Source organism: Phallusia mammillata, chromosome 4 (assembly GCF_965637545.1).
Source record: "Phallusia mammillata chromosome 4, kaPhaMamm4.hap1.1, whole genome shotgun sequence".
In the NCBI taxonomy this organism is placed as follows: Eukaryota; Metazoa; Chordata; class Ascidiacea; order Phlebobranchia; family Ascidiidae; genus Phallusia; species Phallusia mammillata.
Genome location: NC_137255.1, coordinates 138,599 through 162,673, shown reverse-complemented (window position 1 = coordinate 162,673; position 24,075 = coordinate 138,599). Strand labels below are relative to the sequence as shown.

The 24,075-nt window shown below is 34.9% G+C and overlaps 1 protein-coding gene across 6 annotated transcripts in view; it reads left to right on the top strand.

Annotated features, from left to right (window-relative positions):
* Positions 1-24,075, top strand: part of LOC145224734 (mitogen-activated protein kinase-binding protein 1-like) — a 179,639-nt gene that overhangs the window by 57,633 nt on the left and 97,931 nt on the right. The window contains exons 6-12 of one of the 6 annotated variants that reach the window (XM_080091311.1): positions 7,846-8,005; positions 8,538-8,626; positions 8,706-8,844; positions 9,115-9,331; positions 10,409-11,296; positions 11,567-11,706; positions 12,011-12,523. In XM_080091311.1, coding sequence (XP_079947437.1) covers positions 9,128-9,331; positions 10,409-10,459 — 255 coding nt within the window. In that variant the 5' untranslated portion in view covers positions 7,846-8,005; positions 8,538-8,626; positions 8,706-8,844; positions 9,115-9,127 and the 3' untranslated portion in view covers positions 10,460-11,296; positions 11,567-11,706; positions 12,011-12,523. The other 5 variants (XM_080091312.1, XM_080091313.1, XR_013859730.1 and 2 more) reach the window with 5 other exon arrangements.

Sequence of the window (24,075 nt, the reverse complement as noted above, 5' to 3'; positions counted from 1 at the left end):
GAAATCCGTTTAATTTTATCTCATTTCGTTTACGTTTTATAGCCAGTAAGGTATATTAAGAACGACCTGATTTAATCGCGTTGATAGTCGTGTCCCCGAAAAACAGTATGAAGTTCGCTTGTCATTTCCGTTTTGCTTACATGAACGAACTGTAACTTTTCAAGCTGTGTCTGACTGGAATTCCGAATTGGCTCGTGAAAACCGTTTAATTTTATCTCATTTCGTTTACGTTTTATAGCCAATAAGGTATATTAAGAACGACCTGATTTAATCGCGTTAATAGTCTTGCCCTCGAAAAAAAAATGAAGTTCGCTTGTCATTTCCGTTTTGCTTACATGAACGAATTGAAACTTTTCAAGCTATGTCTCACTGCAATTCCGAATTGGTTCGCGAAAACCGTTTGATTTTATCTCATTTCGTTTACGTTTTATAGCCAATAAGGTATATTAAGAACGACCTGATTTAATCGCGTTAATAGTCTTGCCCTCGAAAAAAAATGAAGTTCGCTTGTCATTTCCGTTTTGCTTACATGAACGAATTGAAACTTTTCAAGCTATGTCCGACTGCAATTCCGAATTGGTTCGTGAAAACCGTTTAATTTTATTTGCATAAGTCATTGGATTATTTTCTTTGTCCCCCCCACACACACACTTTTATACGGTATTTTCAAGATTATCCACCAGAGCATTGATGGTTTAATGTGTCGGGTATGCAATTTTTTTACAGCAAGTGTGGTGTGTTATGGCAAAGTACGGAAACCCCTGGTTTTTGCACCTTTTTCTTCACTGTAGGTTTTTAAAGCTGTTTAATTGTAGCCGGTCATAGAAAATACTTTACAAATTTACACTCTTTAAGCCATGTGTGCGTATAGTGGGATTGTGTCTTTCCATTTTCATTTTGGGTGTAATGTGTTGGTCTCAGAAGGTAACATAAGATAAGACATGTTACATTTAAATTCAAGCTGTTATTTTTATGTTTTGATTCAAACAGGCTTACTTATGTAGATACAAACCCCTATCCTTTCAGCACCAATTGTTGTTTCTACTTTGTATTTGTAGCCTAATTGCTGTATATGTTCATTAGTGTGTCCCTTGATTTCACAAACCTTCCTGCTTGAAAACATTTGACATTGCATCGCCTCAGACAGTAAGGTTGCTGAAATAGTTTTAATAGAAGATGTGTTTTGTAGAAGGCATGGTTCCAGTAAATGAAATGTCCTATTTTAGTGGATCCTATTATGTATGTTTTCGCTTGTGTTCAAAATCTGGTGCATGTTTTTGGCGTAAATAAAGTTTTCTTTTAGATCCTTCCGTGTTGTTTTGCATTGTGTAAAATATCTCTTTATTATGTTTGTGCTGTTACTTGATAAGGCAGACAGAGATTTATTTCAACATAGAATAAAAGGAATCCATAAAATCACATGTAAACGTTGAGATTTGTCCAAAAATGTTTGTTGACAAGCTTTTTGTGGAAATTTGGTCACGCACTAACGACCATGTCATGAAAAGTGATACCATAAAAAAATACTTTGTTATCAATTGCGGCATGAATTTGGGGAAAAAATTGCACTTTTGGAGTCAAAATAAAATTTGGTGTTTTAATTTACCGCAGTTGTTTTGAAAAATTTATTAGTAATGTTTTCTGAATCTAATTAACGTGACGCAATAATTCATGAGTTGGCCAAATATGATTTCAGTGGTTAGTTATGACGTAACATTTTTCAGAAGTTTCCAGTGCCGAAATTCAGCTATTGCTGGCTATCTCCGGTTTTGTTTTGTGCCAATGAATGGGCAATAAATTCTTTTTCATAAAAAATTTTCCGCGTGATGACCTTTTGCCAAATGCAAACTCAAATAAAGAAGTAACGTTTCATTGGTCCAAGAACGATAGTAGATTGTGTCTTTTTGCTGCACAAGTGATATACAAGTTAAACTTTTACGCCTTGATGGAATTGCAAGTTCAGAAGTTCGTTAATGTGCATTTATTTCATTGATTTAAATTATTGATCGCGAAACATATTTATTGAACAGCTGTGAAAATAAACATTGCGTCATCAGCGATCAGCTGTTTGTAAACAGACGTGGCGAAAAATTTTCATCTTTAAAGTTGAGACTGTTTTTGGTTGTTTTGTCGCAAAATTATAAAGATTAAAGACAAAATCGTGCTTTTGCTTTTGCTGCCTGATAAGAAGTCGTATTTTGGTAAAAGTTAGTTTCAAAATTTTTACATATTTAATGAGAAAAATAACGGCCCAAGTAGACATAAAAAGCAACTTGCCTCAATATCACTGATGTGGGCATGAGCATTTGCAGAAGCAGTTATAAAATAATAAACCATGTTGCATTTACATCTATTTGAGCTTTTATTTTTATGACTAAATTTATGAACAGATCCATGCATATTGTTTAATATATTTTTACATTAATTATTTTGAACTTACAATTGGATTTTTGCAGAGGTTATGAAGTGCTTACGATGTCAGTAGATGTCTACAACATGTGGCTGCATCTTGTATTTTCTAATCACTCACTTGTTATAACTGATGTGATGGATTTTGAAAAACCAAATGTCACTTCAGTTTCCAGGTTTCACAGCTTGTGTGTCTAGGAAATCAAGGTTTGTCTTTGTAACATACATATATTGAAGTTACATCACTAAAAAAATTATATTTCATCACAAAAGACAATTGTAAACAATAAATGTTATTAATCGGGACACACTGCTCTTCGATATCCAAAATACTTAAAAACAGTGACTGATCATTTTTTAGTTATTTTTTTTCAATGTTAAATGTGCTCAAAAAAAGCATCGTCAGTTTCTGTACCCCTCACATCCATGGAGATCATTACATAATTCATAACAAAAAGTATATGGGCTTATGTCAATAGACATACTATAACTATTCAAATATCATCAGTAGTAGCTGAAAATGAATGAATTGTTGTAACGTCAGCTGCTGTAATCATGTCTCATGAGTGTAAATTGTCTGCTCCACACTAATTATAACAGTGGAATTATAAATGTAAACCAAATTCAGAAAAGTCTTTCTGATTTAATTTATTTAGTCAAATTCTTGTTTTGTTTTTGTCACTGATTTAAATCACTGGGGCACAAAACCCTGTTTACATGTAATAATAGTTTCTTCCTTATGGTGTTTTTGCAGACTCTTTCTGATTGTGCTGAGTCAGCTGTTTTGTTTCGGTTTCAAATGACGGCAGAGTCAGGATTTGGAAATCGATGACCAAACATGTGTACGAACCTTATATATTGTGGCTGTTTGTAGGATATATGTATTGGACGATCAATAAGAACATTATATATTGTGGCTGTTTCTAGGATATATGTATTGAACGAGCAATAAGTTAGTTATTAAATATTTGTAGGTTCTGAAACACACAATTCTATTGGAAAGTATGGAGAAACACTTCACGGATACTCAAACATCGGTTGAAGCACGTTGCATTTCTGTTCATAATGACGGCAAACACATGTGGTTGGCGACAGGAGTGGGAGTATCCAGCAGTATGTATTCAACATACTTCCCAATTCAATTTGTGGTCATCTTTATGTCTGGGCACATTGGGGAATTCTGCACACAATTTAACACTCTTTATCATAAATATGCATCAGTAATTTCTTCGCTGGTTTCTAGGCTGCACCTATTTTAGCTTGTTTAAAGTTGTTATTTTGAATTTGTTTTTTTGTAATCCTTAAGACTAAATAGTTTTGCGTTTTTTATGACAACCAATCATTTGTTTTTAGTGTGTACAACCTTATGACGTTTAAGAGGATATCATTTATTTCGTCACACGACGGGGATATATAAAGCATGGATTATTCTCACCGTGGTTCGATGCTTGCAAGCGCGAGTAGAGATCGATGTGTTCACATGTTTACTGATGATTATATTCCGTCCATTTGGCTAATTCGACCCAGTTGACACAAAATGTGAATTCAATGCACTAAGTATCATTTACACGAACTACAATAAACTGCATTAAAACGCTGGTATTTAAATCATACAAGTTAACAAGGGTAAATTTGGAAAATGAAACACGCATGTTTAAGTGATTTGCCTTTGAACCAAATGTGTAACATTTTTTAGACTTTTTTCCGAACCTTTCTTTGTACATTGCTTTTTGCTTTGCCTAAGCTTTTTTAATTATATATATATATATATATATATATATATATATCAGTCACAGTGAAAGTGTCCAGTTTTCAGCTGCATTTGTTTTTGTACCACTTTTGTGTGTTTTGTGTCTTAGTCTCATTATGTTGTTTAACAGAGAGCATAGTTGTTTAATCTTGATGCTGACAATTCTTGGTCTAAATCAGATTTATAATTACAGTTTCGACTAATGAGCTGTGGAACAGACAAGTCTCTCTACTACTACAACTGACATCAGTTGAGAACAACATTACATTGAGAAACACTCGATGGCTGACATGGACATTGTTGAGTAAGCAAATCCACAAAATTTTAAACCCAGCCATTCTAACTGTGGATTTTATTCAGCGATGATCCAGTGCTAGTTGCGTGCAGCTGCAATTTAACCGAATATGACATCTTTGGTGCAAAACGCTTGTTGCAACCTCGTGTGTTGATAAAAACATCTATGTCCTCCCGTACACCACAGGTCAGTGTTGGTTTGCATTTGTTGAGAAAATCAAAAAGCAATTTGCAGTTATACAATATTAATAAGCATTTCCACTTAATTCAATCAAACATGTTTTATTCATGTCAAATGACTAAATGTATGTCTAGCAAATTTACTCATGGTAGGAATTTCACAATACTGGCCTTTTACAAGTTTGCATTTTTTCTACATCAGTTTTTAAATTGCTTTAATGTATTTGCAACTGTTTTTCCAATTAACATTTTTAACAAGAATCTTTTGTTTGTCTCGCAGGAGATTGTGTTTGCATGATCAGCCGGCATTCAGAGGTAGCGGTTGCTCTCACTTTTGACCACAACTCTCACTTAATCTCCGCATCTGCCGACAGTTGCATATTTGGGCGGACATTTAGCCATCGGGTGACAGAAGAGCTCAAACAAACCCAGAAAGGTGCCACCTCCATGCCTGGAAGTCCAGATTTGAATAAAACCTTGTATTTTGCTACAAACGACTAGTTCACATAGGAAATAATCGATGATTCGACGCATCCTAGTAATGTTGACATCCCGTTCAGTGATGAGTTTGACGACCCTTCAACTTTGACACTTCACAACAATCCAGGTAATGTCCCTTGCTGCGATTTCCAAATGATTTGTCCGTTAGTTGAGATGTTTGCAGAGGTTTGATATGTTACTATTATCATATTTATTGACATTCAGAATACACTTTTTTAATTTATTATGATTCCTTTATTGTTTTTCTTATTACACACATCAGTACAAACTTCATTATGCAAATTTAATTTGTAAAGAAGTGTCAACATTTTTATGCATTTTGCTGGTTTGTATTTATTTTGTTTGGCTTTTTAAGAACTTACAATTGCTTTTTCAGATGCTGAGCAACAAAATACTGATGAGTCATTGTTGTCAAAGTGAGTGACTAAGCACTAAGCAGTTGTCCAACGATGAGTCAGGGTTATTAAGCAACAAACCTTTACCTGAACTGGGGAAATGGGAGATAAATTACACGAAGAAAAGGTGGGATGTTGGGATTTAACTTTACAAATATGTGGCAGACTAAAAACTTTGAAAAGTCTGAAGTCGTCCACTGTTTTATTTAGACATATATATTTCACCTAAGTAATAGGCAGTGTTGGTTTCTAAAAACAACTAAGTCACATTGCTAAGCTGTTTATGTTTGGCCTGGAAACCAATTTTCTTAGGCAAGTGTAGGCTGACCCTTGGGGCTAAATATTTTTGACCAGTATATGCTTGGCAAAGCCACATATACATTTTAAACTTTGATTTCATTTCTAAATGTCTTTTTGTATTCTTATTTCAGGCTTGCACAGTAGCAGAAGGACACATACATACCAACATTTGAGTCATAGCTTGGATTTACTGATGGATTATTTTCTTTGTCCCCCCCCCCCCACACACACACACACTTTTATCTGGTATTTTCAAGATTATCCACCAGAGCATTGATGGTTTAATGTGTCGGGTATGCAATTTTTTTACAGCAAGTGTTTTGTGTTATGGCAAAGTACGGAAACCCCAGGTTTTTGAACCTTTTTCTTCACTGTAGGTTTTTAAAGCTGTTTAATTGAAGCCGGTCATAGAATATACTTTACAAATTTACACTCTTTAAGCCATGTGTGCGTATATTGGGATTGTGTCTTTCCGTTTTTGATTTTGGGTGTAATGTGTTGATCTCAGAAGGTAACATAAGATAAGACATGTTACATTTAAATTCAAGCTGTTATTTTTATGTTTTGATTCAAACAGGCTTACTTATGTGGATACAAACCCCTATCCTTTCAGCACCAATTGTTGTTTCTACTTTGTATTTGTAGCCTAATTGCTGTATATGTTCATTAGTGTGTCCCTTGATTTCACAAACCTTCCTGCTTGAAAACATTTGACATTTGCATCGCCTCAGACAGTAAGGTTGCTGAAATAGTTTTAATAGAAGATGTGTTTTGTAGAAGGCATGGTTCCAGTAAATGAAATGTCCTATTTTAGTGGATCCTATTATGTATGCTTTCGCTTGTGTTCAAAATCTGGTGCATGTTTTTGGCGTAAATAAAGTTTTCTTTTAGATCCGTCCGTGTTGTTTTGCATTGTGTAAAATATCTCTTTATTATGTTTGTGCTGTTACTTGATAAGGCAGACAGAGATTTATTTCAACATAGAATAAAAGGAATCCATAAAATCACATGTAAACGTTGAGATTTGTCCAAAAATGTTTGTTGACAAGCTTTTTGTGGAAATTTGGTCACGCACTAACGACCATGTCATGAAAAGTGATACCATAAAAAAATACTTTGTTATCAATTGCGGCATGAATTTGGGGAAAAAATTGCATTTTTGGAGTTATAATAAAATTTGGTGTTTTAATTTACCGCAGTTGTTTAAAAAAATTTATTAGTAATGTTTTCTGAATCTAATTAACGTGACGCAATAATTCATGAGTTTGCCAAATATGATTTCAGTGGTTAGTTATGACGTAACATTTTTTCAGAAGTTTCCAGTGCCGAAATTCAGCTATTGCTGGCTATCTCCGGTTTTGTTTTATCTCCGGAAAAAATTGACCGCGTGATGACATTTTGCCAAATGCAAACTCAAATAAAGAAGTAACGTTTCATTGATCCAAGAACGATAGTAGATTGCGTTTTTTTGCTGCACAAGTGATTTACAAGTTAAACATTTACGCCTTTATGGAATTGCAAGTTCAGAAGTTCGTTAATGTGCATTTATTTCCGAAAATTATTGAGCGCGAAACATATTTATTGAACAGCTGTGAAAATAAACATTGCGTCATCAGCGATCAGCTGTTTGTAAACAGACGTGGCGAAAAATTTTTTATCTTTAAAGTTGAGACTGTTTTTGGTCGTTTTGTCGCAAAATTATGAAGAATAAAGACAAAATCGTGCTTTTGCTTTTGCTGCCTGATAAGAAGTCGTATTTTGGTAAAAGTTAGTTTCAAAATTTTTACATATTTAATGAGAAAAATAACGGCCCAAGTAGACATAAAAAGCAACTTGCCTCAATATCACTGATGTGGGCATGAGCATTTGCAGAAGCAGTTATAAAATAATAAACCATGTTGCATTTACATCTATTTGAGCTTTTATTTTTATGACTAAATTTATGAACAGATCCATGCATATTGTTTAATATATTTTTACATTAATTATTTTGAACTTACAATTGGATTCTTGCAGAGGTTATGAAGTGCTTGCGATGTCAGTAGATGTCTACAACATGTGGCTGCATCTTGTATTTTCTAATCACTCACTTGTTATAACTGATGTGATGGATTTTGAAAAACCAAATGTCACTTCAGTTTCGAGGTTTCACAGCTCGTGTGTCTAGGAAATCAAGGTTTGTCTTTGTAACATACATATATTGAAGTTACATCACTAAAAAAATTATATTTCATCACAAAAGACAATTGTAAACAATAAATGTTATTAATCGGGACACACTGCTCTTCGATATCCAAAATACTTAAAAACAGTGACTGATCATTTTTTAGTGATTTTTTTTAATGTTAAATGTGCTCAAAAAAAGCATCGTCAGTTTCTGTACCCCTCACATCCATGGAGATCATTACATAATTCATAACAAAAAGTATATAGGCTTATGTCAATAGACATACTATAACTATTCAAATATCATCAGTAGTGGCTGAAAATGAATGAAATGTTGTAACGTCAGCTGCTGTAATCATGTCTCATGAGTGTAAACTAATTATAACAGTGGAATTATAAATGTAAACCAAATTCAGAAAAGTCTTTCTGATTTAATTTATTTAGTCAAATTCTTGTTTTGTTTTTGTCACTGATTTAAATCACTGGGGCACAAAACCCTGTTTACATGTAATAATAGTTTCTTCCTTATGGTGTTTTTGCAGACTCTTTCTGATTGTGCTGAGTCAGCTGTTTTGTTTCGGTTTCAAATGACGGCAGAGTCAGGATTTGGAAAATCGATGACCAAACATGTGTACGAACCTTATATATTGTGGCTGTTTGTAGGATATATGTATTGAACGAGCAATAAGTTAGTTATTAAATATTTGTAGGTTCTGAAACACACAATTCTATTGGAAAGTATGGAGAAACACTTCACGGACACTAAAACATCGGTTGAAGCACGTTGCATTTCTGTTTATAATGACGGCAAACACATGTGGTTGGCGACAGGAGTGGGAGTATCCAGCAGTATGTATTCAACATACTTCCTAATTCAATTTGTAGTCATCTTTATGTCTGGGCACATTGGGGAATTCTGCACACAATTTAACACTCTATCATAAATATGCATCAGTAATTTCATCGCTGGTTTCTAGGCTGCACCTATTTTAGCTTGTTTTTCCAAGCCACAGTAAATTTGGAATTTGGTTTTAAGTTGTTATTTTGGATTTGTTTTTTTGTAATCCTTAAGACTAAATAGTTTTGCGTTTTTTATGACAACCAATCATTTGTTTTTAGTGTGTACGACCTTATGACGTTTAAGAGGATATCATTTATTTCGTCACACGACGGGGATATATTAAGCATGGATTATTCTCACCGTGGTTCGATGCTTGCAAGTGCGAGTAGAGATCGATGTGTTCACATGTTTACTGATGATTATATTCCGTCCAACACGATAGCTGATCATTCTGCTGCCGTCACTGCTGTGAAGTTTGTGAACCGAGATTATGAGGTAAACTGTCATGTAGGGAAGTTGAAACTAGTATAACTAGGTATTTTAGAATAGTTGTTTCGATTCTAGAATATCTATTCCAAGTCTTATATAATTTTTTATTGTGATCTGGACAACAATGTTTCCCGAGGTAAACTGTCACTGCTGTGGCTAATTCGACCCAGTTGACACAAAATGTAAATTCAATGCACTAAGTATCATTTACACGAACTACAACAGGGGTCTCAAACTCAAACTGCTTCAAGGGCCAAAAACAAACTTTTAATTAAGGCAAGGGCCGCACTATCGAAAGATTTGTTACAGTGTAACATGCAATAAAAGTATTGCATGATTTAAATCTAAAATGTTGATTTATACCTTTAACCACATTAAAAACAACACAATAGGAAACAGATATAGTGTAATTAAGCACAAGAACCAACTGTGCTTTATTGCTTTGTGTGAAAAAAATGACCTTTAATGACGCAACAATGGAAAAAATGTGACGCAACTCTCGCAATTGCTCATTCTAAAGAGGATCTATTTTAATTTTTTCCTATTAAAACGTTGCATACGACCAACAGAAAGTGATTGTATCTTGTAAACTTACTGATCTGACAGGGTATTACGCCTGAGTAAAACACATAACTTCTAAAAGTGACTTTGCGGGCCGCACAAAAACACTTGGAGGGCCGCATGCGGCCCGCGGGCCGCGTGTTTGAGACCCCTGAACTACAATAAACTGCATTAAAACGCTGGAATTTAAATCATACAAGTTAACAAGGGTAAATTTGGAAAATGAAACACGCATGTTTAAGTGATTTGCCTTTGTTTGAACCAAATGTGTAACATTTAAAAATCTGACTTTTTTCCGAACCTTTCTTTGTACATTGCTTTTTACTTTGCCTAAGCTTTCTTAATTATATATATATATATATATATCAGTCACAGTGAAAGTGTCCAGTTTTCAGCTGCATTTGTTTTTGTACCACATTTGTGATTTTTGTGTTTTAGTCTCATTATGTTGTTTAACAGAGAGCATAGTTGTTTAATCTTGATGCTGACAATTCTTGGTCTCAATCAGATTTATAATTACAGTTTCGACTAATGAGCTGTGAAACAGACAAGTCTCTCTACTACTACAACTGACATCAGTTGAGAACAACATTATGTTGTAAAACACTCGATGGCTGACATGGCCATTGTTGAGCAAGCAAATCCACAAAATTTTAAACCCAGCCATTCTAACTGTGGATTTTATTCATCGATGATTCAGTGCTAGTTGCGTGCAGCTGCAATTTAACCGAATATGACATCTTTGGTGCAAAACGCTTGTTGCAACCTCGTGTGTTGATAAAAACATCTATGTCCTCTCGTACACCACAGTTCCGTGTTGGTTTGCATTTGTTGAGAAAATTGAAAAGCAATTTGCAGTTATACAATATTAATAAGCATTTCCACTTAAATTAATCAAACATGTTTTATTCATGTCAAATGACTAAATGTATGTCTAGCAAATTTACTCATGGTAGGAATTTCACAATACTGGCCTTTTACAAGTTTGCATTTTTTCTGCATCAGTTTTTAAATTGCTTTAATGTATTTGCAACTGTTTTTCCAATTAACATTTTTAACAAGAATCTTTTGTTTGTCTCGCAGGAGATTGTGTTTGCATGATCAGCCGGCATTCAGAGGTAGCGGTTGCTCTCACTTTCAACCACAACTCTCACTTAATCTCCGCATCTGCCGACAGTTGCATATTTGGGCGGACATTCAGCCATCGGGTGACAGAAGAGCTCAAACAAACCCAGAAAGGTGCCACCTCCATGCCTGGAAGTCCAGATTTGAATAAAACCTTGTATTTTGCTACAAACGACTAGTTTACAGTAGAAATAATCGATGATTCGACGCATCCTAGTAATGTTGACATCCCGTTCAGTGATGAGTTTGACGACCCTTCAACTTTGACATTTCACAACAATCCAGGTAATGTCCCTTGCTGCGATTTCCAAATGATTTGTCTGTTAGTTGAGGTGTTTGCAGAGGTTTGATATGTTACTATTATCATATTTATTGACATTCAGAATACACTTTTTTATTTTATTATGATTCCTTTATTGTTTTTCTTATTACACACATCAGTACAAACTTCATTATGCAAATTTAATTTGTAAAGAAGTGTCAACATTTTTATGCATTTTGCTGGTTTGTATTTATTTTGTTTGGCTTTTTAAGAACTTACAATTGCTTTTTCAGATGCTGAGCAACAAAATACTGATGAGTCATTGTTGTCAAAGTGAGTGACTAAGCAGTTGTCCAAGATGAGTCAGGGTTATTAAGCAACAAAAACCTTTACCTGAACTGGGGAAATGGGAGATAAATTACACAAAGAAAAGGTGGGATGTTGGGATTTAACTTTACAAATATGTGGCAGACTAAAAACTTTGACAAGTCTGAAGTCGTCCACTGTTTTATTTAGACATATATATTTCACCTAAGTAATAGGCAGTGTTAGTTTCTAAAAACAACTAAGTCACATTGCTAAGCTGTTTATGTTTGGCCTGGAAACCAATTTTCTTAGGCAAGTGTAGGCTGACCCTTGGGGCTAAATATTTTTGACCAGTATATGCTTGGCAAAGCCACATATACATTTTAAACTTTGATTTCATTTCTAAATGTCTTTTTGTATTCTTATTTCAGGCTTGCACAGTAGCAGAAGGACACATACATACCAACATTTGAGTCATAGCTTGGATTTACTGATGGATTATTTTCTTTGTCCCCCCCCCACACACACACTTTCATACGGTATTTTCAAGATTATCCACCAGAGCATTGATGGTTTAATGTGTCGGGTATGCAATTTTTTTTACAGCAAGTGTTTTGTGTTATTTCAAAGTACGGAAACCCCTGGTTTTTGAACCTTTTTCTTCACTGTAGGTTTTTAAAGCTGTTTAATTGAAGCCCGTCATAGAATATACTTTACAAATTTACACTCTTTAAGCCATGTGTGCGTATAGTGGGATTGTGTCTTTCCGTTTTTGATTTTGGGTCTAATGTGTTGATCTCAGAAGGTAACATAAGATAAGACATGTTACATTTAAATTCAAGCTGTTATTTTTATGTTTTGATTCAAACAGGCTTACTTATGTGGATACAAACCCCTATCCTTTCAGCACCAATTGTTGTTTCTACTTTGTATTTGTAGCCTAATTGCTGTATATGTTCATTTGTGTGTCCCTTGATTTCACAAACCTTCCTGCTTGAAAACATTTGACATTGCATCGCCTCAGACAGTAAGGTTGCTGAAATAGTTTTAATAGAAGATGTGTTTTGTAGAAGGCATGGTTCCAGTAAATGAAATGTCCTATTTTAGTGGATCCTATTATGTATGCTTTTGCTTGTGTTCAAAATCTGGTGCATGTTTTTGGCGTAAATAAAGTTTTCTTTTAGGTCCGTCCGTGTTGTTTTGCATTGTGTAAAATATCTCTTTATTATGTTTGTGCTGTTACTTGATAAGGCAGACAGAGATTTATTTAAACATAGAATAAAAGGAATCCATAAAATCACATGTAAACGTTGAGATTTGTCCAAAAATGTTTGTTGACAAGCTTTTTGTGGAAATTTGGTCACGGACTAACGACCATGTCATGAAAAGTGATACCATAAAAAAATACTTTGTTATCAATTGTGGCATGAATTTGGGATAAAAATTGCACTTTTGGAGTTAAAATAATATTTGGTGTCTTAGTTGACCGCAATTGTTTACAAACTTTTTTGGTACAGTTTTCTGAATCTAATTAACGTGACGTAATAATTCCTAAATTGGCAAATATGATTTCAGTGTTTAGTTATGACGTTACATTTTCCCCAAAGTTTCCAGTGCCGAAATTCAGCTATTGCTGGCTATCTCCGGTTTTGTTTTGTGCCAATGAATGGGCAATAACTACTTTTTCATAAAAATTTGACCGCGTGATGACCTTTTGTCAAATGCAAACTCAAATAAAGAAGTAACGTTTCATTGGTCCAAGAACGATAGTAGATTGCGTCTTTTTGCTGCAAAAGTGATTTACAAGTTAAACTTTTACGCCTCGATGGAATCGCAAGTTCGGAAGTTCGTTAATGTGCATTTATTTTCGAAAATTATTGAGCGCGAAACATGGTTTTTGAACAGCTGTGAAAATAAACATTACGTCATCAGCTGTTTGTAAACAGACGTGGTGAAAATTTGTGTCTTAAAAGTTGAGACCTTGAGACTGTTTTTGGTCGTTTTGTCGCAAAATTATGAAGATTAAAGACAGAATCGTTAGGTAACTCAGTAGGGCTGCCACTCCTTGGGATTTTTCCCAAGATCTTGGGATTTCAGTGCTGAGCTTGGGACTTTGGGAAAAACGTTTTAAATCTTGGGATTTTTTTTATATTATCCGTTGAATACGTTTAAGGTTAACTTATTACCATTTTTCATCAAAAATAATCGTTTTGCAAAATCCATTTTTTGAATTAACAATTTGCATAACAGTGCTTTGTCAATTTAGTGATCGAAGCCGTGTAAGTGATTGAAAAACACTGTCAAAACTAGTAAGTCAGGCCAGCATTATTGCTTTTTCGATGTATCATGTACCAGTAAAAAGATGTACACAAAAACTATTTTTTCTTTCGTATTTTACTGGTATTTCTTAGCGTCTGTTTGAAGGTACGTGGTGGCTGGGTTCTGGCGTAACTATAATAATTATGTTGCCTGCACTAGATTACATATATACTGTGTGTTTGCCATTTTTTAGGTGATCTTGTGATTTTTCGACAAACCTTGGAATTTTTGGTAAGTGATGAACCTTGGGATATTTTAAAATTTTCAGTGGCAGCTCTGTGACCCTGTTTTACAGTTTACTAAGAAACTTTTCTGCCTTGTACGAACTTTAACTTGTACCTTATGTTTTGTCAGGTTTCTATTAATATTCAATTCATTCCAAAGATCTGAATTGCAACAGAGAGAATGGTATCCAAACTTTGTCTTCTACTTTAGCCCAAATTATGACAAGATTGGGTGCTATTTTTCCATTGCCAGTCACCTACCTTATATCACTGTCCTGTGAAGATGCAGCTGGTGGGCTTGGACGGCTGAGGCAGTTTTTTCGTTCTAAGCAAAGACTTTAGAACAACATTCAACATCTGAAAGGTGGGCATGTGTGTTGTAGTTTTCTACTGTTTAGCTGTTAGCCTTGGAACAGTACTATACAGCCGAATTATGTCCAATTGGTACCTAGTTCGAAATGCCTGTGTGATAATTTGGATTTTCTCTTGTATCCTATATGCTGTAAAATTTAGGGATACAAATATGATATAGAATCAAATGCATTTAGTGCTATGATTTGATCTTAAATTTATATTGTTGATTTTGTTTTAGGTTTGATATGTTGGCTAACCCGCTGAGGCATACACTTATGATACCAATTAGAAAACTGATGGATATTATTTTTTTGAAGACAGCACAGCATCTATTAATGAGTTATTTTAATGTGAGGTGATATGTTACCTTTTATTTGTTTGATTTTAATGTATATGCTACATGGTTTGGAGTAGCATGCTCTTATCCATTATAAAGCTCTTTGAATGAGACATGATACTGCTGGTTGACTTTTTGATGACAGTGAGCCCGGTATCAGTAAATGCCTCAGTAGCAAGCAAAATGTGTATGTATATTATAGTTTTTGACTCAGTTAGGCGATGAGGCTGTAGGTACATACAGAGCATTTTAAGACTCATTGATTTGTTCATAGTATAAATCATTAGTTGAGTGTTTCTTGGCACATGTAGGTTTTTCAACCAGTGTCCTCAAATATTTAAGAGGCTCCTAGGTGGATTTTTGGCGAATAGTACCATAACACATTATCTCGCTAAACAGGTTTTGTTTGCCTTATCTACTGCTCTTCGTATATGTTGCAGGTGGCCACATAAGTTCAATTCGCTTTCCATGTGAGCTGTTGTCTTTGCTGGATGCAGGAGGTGGAAGAAATCATTGCAATGAACTCCTTTGGGCTACAAAATACAGTGCTTTTGCTGCATGGTCAGAAGTATCCACCAGCGTATGTACACAAAAATGCTGTCTTTGCAATTTCGAACAGCTATCCTAGGTAACTACTGTAAAATGACCTTTATACAATTAGTCTTTTTCCTGTTTTTTTTGTAGTGTAATGTTTATATGTTGTACCTAAACAAATCCCACAGCCTGGCAATGAGTTGTGGCAAACATATTGTCATCTTCTGCTTTAGAGTGTAGAAAACAAATATAGGATCAATGCATTCACTGCTTTGATTAGATCAGTGGTTCTTAACCTTTTTTCTGTTGTTACCCACAAAATGTTTTGATGGATATCAATTACCCCTTTTTAAAAAAATATCACCTAACATTTTTGGGGTCTAAATTATCCTTACTACTACAAAGGAAACAAATGCTACCTCATGCCTATGATGCCTATCACTAACTGGACTATACCGTCAATTGTATATGAAACAGATGTTTACGAGAGACTCTAGTTCTAGTTTGATGACATCACAAATAGCATGGTTATGAGTGAAACATATTGAGACTGTTAGAGTAGAAGTGCATAACAACATTTGCCATCGAAGTTACTTCTTTTTTATTTTGAAAACGTTGCAGGACGCAGAGAAATTTATTTAGTTTGACTTTTTATTGAATTATTTTGAATAAATTTTACCCTCATTACAAAATTTTTGCTGGTTACAATAATGATAATTAAGAATCTAAAAATAACTATAACAGAAAATCTATGTTACCCCTTTTAAAATGCCAAATTACCACTTTGGGGGTAACTACCCACAGGTTAAGAACCACTGGATTAGTTTATATATTGTTGATTTTGTTTTAGGTTTGAGATATTAGCTAACTTCTTTGTTTTGGAAGACAGCACAGCATCTTTTAATTAGGAATTTTAATGTGAGGTGATATGTCAACTTTTATTTGTTTGATTTGAATGTATATACTACATGGTTTGGAATAAAATACTCTTGGAGTAGCATGTTTATCGAAAGCATTCATGACCCCCACTAAAATTGTAAACAACCCTATCTAAGGTTGCAACACATAGGTTAAACACCACTGGTGTAGATTCTGCTCAAACCATTGGTAGCTGTTGTTTTTTTGTTGTTTGATGCACAGGTATATTTTCCTATTAGATGTTAAACTTTTCTGTTTTTAACAGGTTTGTTTGGTCACATGATCCAACATGTGTTCATCCAGATTACAAGTGACATCCATCATGAGTCTTTTATGCAAGCCTGATATAGAAAAGATTGGATTATTATGGGTCCCTTTCCCTGAAGGGGACACATATTGATTTTACTCAAAATGTTTTTGTTTTTTTCTTCTTTTTTCTTCTATCCAAAGTTTGTCCGATTCTTTTTTTCGTTTAATGTTTGATGGCTTTTCCTGAAACTTATACAGATGGTAGATATAGTTATGTTAATGTGCATCCCACTTTGTTTGTCCGGATAATCGTAGTATTTACCCCACCAGCCCCCTAAAATGGGTGAGTTTGTGAACAATGTCAGAATTGGCTAAAATTTGGATAGCTTATAAAGTATGCCAATTATTGTTATTGCACCATTGCAGTTCGGGGGTTGTTAACAGCCCTTTGACTTTCAACTTTGCATATGTGGGGACCCATGAGTTTTTGCCTGCAGAAACAACCAAGGTTATAAAAGACGATGGCTAATATGGGACCCAATACAAAAAAAGGATAGGAAATTAATGTATGTTTTAAAAATAGATCATAGTGTATGTGCAAGAGCAATGTGTTCTAAGCCACCCTTCTAGTTTTCTGTTGTTTAATGTCCCAATGTATTCGTTTGAGATGTTAAACTTTTCTGTTTTTAACTGGTTTGCTTGGTCACATGATCCAACATGTGCTCATCTAAACATTTTTTGTTTGCCTTACCTACTTCTCTTTGCATGTATTGTAGGTGACCACATAAGTTCCATTCGCTTTCCATGTGAGCTGTTGTCTTAGCAGGATGCAGTGGTGATGCAGGATGTGGAAGGAATCATTGCAATAAAAAGTGCTTTTGCTGCATGATCAGAAGTATACACACAAAAATGTTGTCCTTGCAATTTGACACAGGTAACCTAGGTAGCTCCTGTAAACTATACCCATTTTTGTATTTATTTTCAGTGTTTATGTGTTGCCCACAAACAAATCCCACAGCCTGTTCTTGGAAACTCTTTGGCACACTGCCCGGCATACAAATGCAAATTTCATACTCGCGTCAGTTTGTGCAACTGCTCAGCCAAGCACCGAGCATCAAAACATCCGTGCTCGGTACCGAGTACTCGGGTTCTAGCTCGGCTTGGCCCATCCCTTGCCAATAAGGTATATTAAGAACGACCTGATTTAATCGCGTAAATAGTCGTGCCCCCGAAAAACAGTATGAAGTTCGCTTGTCATTTCCGTTTTGCTTACATGAACGAACTGTAACTTTTCAAGCTATGTCTGACTGCAATTCCGAATTGGCTCGTGAAAACCGTTTAATTTTATGTCATTTCGTTTACGTTTTATGGCCAATAAGGTATATTAAGAACGACCTGATTTAATCGCGTTAATAGTCTTGCACTCGAAAAAAATGAAGTTCGCTTGTCATTTCCGTTTTGCTTACATGAACGAATTGAAACTTTTCAAGCTATTTCTGACTGCAATTCCGAATTGGCTCGTGAAAACCGTTTAATTTTATGTCATTTCGTTTACGTTTTATGGCCAATAAGGTATATTAAGAACGACCTGATTTAATCGCGTTAATAGTCTTGCACTCGAAAAAAAATAAAGTTCGCTTGTCATTTCTGTTTTGCTTACATGAACGAACTGTAACTTTTCAAGCTATGTCTAAATGCAATTCCGAATTGCCTCGTGAAAACCGTTTAATTTTATCTCATTTCGTTTACGTTTTATAGCCAATAAGGTATATTAAGAACGACCTGATTTAATCGCGTAAATAGTCTTGCACTCGAAAAAAAATGAAGTTCGCTTGTCATTTCCGTTTTGCTTACATGAACGAACTGTAACTTTTCAAGCTATGTCTGACTGCAATTCCGAATTGGATCGTGAAAACCGTTTAATTTTATCTCATTTCGTTTACGTTTTATGGCCAGTAAGGTATATTAAGAACGACCTGATTTAATCGCGTTAATAGTCTTGCACTCGAAAAAAATGAAGTTCGCTTGTCATTTCCGTTTTGCTTACATGAACGAATTGAAACTTTTCAAGCTATGTCTCACTGCAATTCCGAATTGGTTCGTGAAAACCGTTTAATTTTATCTCATTTCGTTTACGTTTTATAGCCGATAAGGTATATTAAGAACGACCTGATTTAATCGCATTAATAGTCTTGCACTCGAAAAAAAATGAAGTTCGCTTGTCATTTCCGTTTTGCTTACATGAACGAATTGAAACTTTTTAAGCTGTGTCTAAATACAATTCCGAATTGGCTCGTGAAAACCGTTTTATTTTATCTCATTTCGTTTACGTTTTATAGCCAGTAAGGTATATTAAGAACGACCTGATTTAATCGCGTTAATAGTCGTGTCCCCGAAAAACAGTATGAAGTTCGCTTGTCATTTCCGTTTTGCTTACATGAACGAATTGAAACTTTTCAAGCTGTGTCTGACTGGAATTCCTAATTGGCTCGTGAAAACCGTTTAATTTTATCTCATTTCGTTTACGTTTTATGGCCAGTAAGGTATATTAAGAACGACCTGATTTAATCGCGTTAATAGTCTTGCCCTCGAAAAAAAAAGAAGTTCGCTTGTCATTTCCGTTTTGCTTACATGAACGAATTGAAACTTTTCAAGCTATGTCTCACTGCAATTCCGAATTGGTTCGTGAAAACCGTTTGATTTTATCTCATTTCGTTTACGTTTTATAGCCAATAAGGTATATTAAGAACGACCTGATTTAATCGCGTTAATAGTCTTGCCCTCGAAAAAAAATGAAGTTCGCTTGTCATTTCCGTTTTGCTTACATGAACGAATTGAAACTTTTCAAGCTATGTCTCACTGCAATTCCGAATTGGCTCGTGAAAACCGTTTAATTTTATCTCATTTCGTTTACGTTTTATAGCCGATAAGGTATATTAAGAACGACCTGATTTAATCGCGTTAATAGTCTTGCACTCGAAAAACAATGAAGTTCGCTTGTCATTTCCGTTTTGCTTACATGAACGAATTGAAACTTTTTAAGCTATGTCTAAATGCAATTCCGAATTGGCTCGTGAAACCCGTTTAATTTTATCTCATTTCGTTTACGTTTTATAGCCAATAAGGTATATTAAGAACGACCTGATTTAATCGCGTTAATAGTCTTGCCCTCGAAAAAAAATGAAGTTCGCTTGTCATTTCCGTTTTGCTTACATGAACGAATTGAAACTTTTCAAGCTATGTCTGACTGCAATTCCGAATTGGTTCGTGAAAACCGTTTAATTTTATCTCATTTCGTTTACGTTTTATAGCCAGTAAGGTATATTAAGAACGACCTGATTTAATCGCGTTAATAGTTGTGTCCCCGAAAAACAGTATGAAGTTCGTTTGTCATTTCCGTTTTGCTTACATGAACGAACTGTAACTTTTCAAGCTATGTCTCACTGCAATTCCGAATTGGCTTTTGAAAACCGTTTAATTTTATCTCATTTCGTTTACGTTTTATAGCCAATAAGGTATATTAAGAACGACCTGATTTAATCGCGTTAATAGTCTTGCCCTCGAAAAAAAAGAAGTTCGCTTGTCATTTCCGTTTTGCTTACATGAACGAATTGAAACTTTTCAAGCTATGTCTGACTGCAATTCCGAATTGGTTCGTGAAAACCGTTTAATTTTATCTCATTTCGTTTACGTTTTATAGCCAGTAAGGTATATTAAGAACGACCTGATTTAATCGCGTTAATAGTCGTGTCCCCGAAAAACAGTATGAAGTTCGCTTGTCATTTCCGTTTTGCTTACATGAACGAACTGTAACTTTTCAAGCTATGTCTCACTGCAATTCCGAATTGGCTCTTGAAAACCGTTTAATTTTATCTCATTTCGTTTACGTTTTATAGCCAGTAAGGTATATTAAGAACGACCTGATTTAATCGCGTTAATAGTCGTGTCCCCGAAAAACAGTATGAAGTTCGCTTGTCATTTCCGTTTTGCTTACATGAACGAACTGTAACTTTTCAAGCTATGTCTCACTGCAATTCCGAATTGGCTCTTGAAAACCGTTTAATTTTATCTCATTTCGTTTACGTTTTATAGCCAATAAGGTATATTAAGAACGACCTGATTTAATCGCGTTAATAGTCTTGCCCTCGAAAAAAAATGAAGTTTGCTTGTCATTTCCGTTTTGCTTACATGAACGATTTGAAACTTTTCAAGCTATTTTTGACTGCAATTCCGAATTGGCTCGTGAAAACCGTTTAATTTTATCTCATTTCGTTTACGTTTTGTAGCCAATAAGGTATATTAAGAACGACCTGATTTGATTGCGTTAATAGTCTTGCCCACGAAAAAAAAGAAGTTCGCTTGTCATTTCCGTTTTGCTTGCATAAACGAATTGAAACTTTTCAAGCTATGTCTGACTGGAATTCCGAATTGGCTCGTGAAGACCGTTTAATTTTATCTCATTTCGTTTACGTTTTATAGCCAATAAGGTATATTAAGAACGACCTGATTTAATCGCGTTAATAGTCTTGCCCTCGAAAAAAAATGAAGTTCGCTTGTCATTTCCGTTTTGCTTACATGAACGAATTGAAACTTTTCAAGCTATGTCTCACTGCAATTCCGAATTGGTTCGTGAAAACCGTTTAATTTTATCTCATTTCGTTTACGTTTTATAGCCGATAAGGTATATTAAGAACGACCTGATTTAATTGCGTTAATAGTCGTGTCCCCGAAAAACAGTATGAAGTTCGCTTGTCATTTCCGTTTTGCTTACATGAACGAATTGAAACTTTTCAAGCTGTGTCTGACTGGAATTCCTAATTGGCTCGTGAAAACCGTTTAATTTTATCTCATTTCGTTTACGTTTTATGGCCAGTGAGGTATATTAAGAACGACCTGATTTAATCGCGTTATTAGTCTTGCCCTCGAAAAAAAATGAAGTTTGCTTGTCATTTCCGTTTTGCTTACATGAACGAATTGAAAATTTTCAAGCTATGTCTCACTGCAATTCCGAATTGGCTCGTGAAAACCGTTTAATTTTATCTCATTTCGTTTACGTTTTATAGCCAATAAGGTATATTAAGAACGACCTGATTTAATCGCGTTAATAGTCTTGCCCTCGAAAAAAAATGAAGTTCGCTTGTCATTTCCGTTTTGCTTACATGACGAATTGAAACTTTTCAAGCTATGTTTGACTGGAATTCCGAATTGGCTCGTGAAAACCGTTTAATTTTATCTCATTTCGTTTACGTTTTATAGCCAATAAGGTATATTAAGAACGACCTGATTTAATCGCGTTAATAGTCTTGCCCTCGAAAAAAAATGAAGTTTGCTTGTCATTTCCGTTTTGCTTACATGAACGAATTGAAAATTTTCAAGCTATGTCTCACTGCAATTCCGAATTAGCTCGTGAAAACCGTTTAATTTTATCTCATTTCGTTTACGTTTCATAGCCAATAAGGTATATTAAGAACGACCTGATTTAATCGCGTTAATAGTCTTGCCCTCGAAAAAAATGAAGTTTGCTTGTCATTTCCGTTTTGCTTACATGAACGAATTGAAACTTTTCAAGCTATGTCTCACTGCAATTCCGAATTGGCTCGTGAAAACCGTTTGATTTTATCTCATTTCGTTCACGTTTTATAGCCAATAAGGTATATTAAGAACGACCTGATTTAATCGCGTTAATAGTCTTGCCCTCGAAAAAAATGAAGTTTGCTTGTCATTTCCGTTTTGCTTACATGAACGAATTGAAAATTTTCAAGCTATGTCTCACTGCAATTCCGAATTAGCTCGTGAAAACCGTTTAATTTTATCTCATTTCGTGTACGTTTTATGGCCAGTAAGGTGTATTAAGAACGACCTGATTTAATCGCGTTCATAGTCTTGCACTCGAAAAAAAATGAAGTTCGCTTGTCATTTCTGTTTTGCTTACATGAACGATTTGAAACTTTTCAAGCTATTTTTGACTGCAATTCCGAATTGGCTCGTGAAAACCGTTTAATTTTATCTCATTTCGTTTACGTTTTGTAGCCAATAAGGTATATTAAGAACGACCTGATTTGATTGCGTTAATAGTCTTGCCCACGAAAAAAAAGAAGTTCGCTTGTCATTTCCGTTTTGCTTGCATGAACGAATTGAAACTTTTCAAGCTATGTCTGACTGGAATTCCGAATTGGCTCGTGAAGACCGTTTAATTTTATCTCATTTCGTTTACGTTTTATAGCCAATAAGGTATATTAAGAACGACCTGATTTAATCGCGTTAATAGTCTTGCCCTCGAAAAAAAATGAAGTTCGCTTGTCATTTCCGTTTTGCTTACATGAACGAATTGAAACTTTTCAAGCTATGTCTCACTGCAATTCCGAATTGGTTCGTGAAAACCGTTTAATTTTATCTCATTTCGTTTACGTTTTATAGCCGATAAGGTATATTAAGAACGACCTGATTTAATTGCGTTAATAGTCTTGCACTCGAAAAAAAATGAAGTTCGCTTGTCATTTCCGTTTTGCTTACATGAACGAATTGAAACTTTTCAAGCTATGTCTGACTGCAATTCCGAATTGGCTCGTGAAAACCGTTAATTTTATCTCATTTCGTTTACGTTTTATGGCCAATAAGGTATATTAAGAACGACCTGATTAAATCGCGTTAATAGTTGTGTCCCCGAAAAACAGTATGAAGTTCGCTTGTCATTTCCGTTTTGCTTACATGAACGAACTGTAACTTTTCAAGCTATGTCTCACTGCAATTCCGAATTGGCTTTTGAAAACCGTTTAATTTTATCTCATTTCGTTTACGTTTTATAGCCAATAAGGTATATTAAGAACGACCTGATTTAATCGCGTTAATAGTCTTGCCCTCGAAAAAAAGAAGTTCGCTTGTCATTTCCGTTTTGCTTACATGAACGAATTGAAACTTTTCAAGCTATGTCTGACTGCAATTCCGAATTGGTTCGTGAAAACCGTTTAATTTTATCTCATTTCGTTTACGTTTTATAGCCAGTAAGGTATATTAAGAACGACCTGATTTAATCGCGTTAATAGTCGTGTCCCCGAAAAACAGTATGAAGTTCGCTTGTCATTTCCGTTTTGCTTACATGAACGAACTGTAACTTTTCAAGCTATGTCTCACTGCAATTCCGAATTGGCTCTTGAAAACCGTTTAATTTTATCTCATTTCGTTTACGTTTTATAGCCAGTAAGGTATATTAAGAACGACCTGATTTAATCGCGTTAATAGTCGTGTCCCCGAAAAACAGTATGAAGTTCGCTTGTCATTTCCGTTTTGCTTACATGAACGAACTGTAACTTTTCAAGCTATGTCTCACTGCAATTCCGAATTGGCTCTTGAAAACCGTTTAATTTTATCTCATTTCGTTTACGTTTTATAGCCAATAAGGTATATTAAGAACGACCTGATTTAATCGCGTTAATAGTCTTGCCCTCGAAAAAAAATGAAGTTTGCTTGTCATTTCCGTTTTGCTTACATGAACGATTTGAAACTTTTCAAGCTATTTTTGACTGCAATTCCGAATTGGCTCGTGAAAACCGTTTAATTTTAT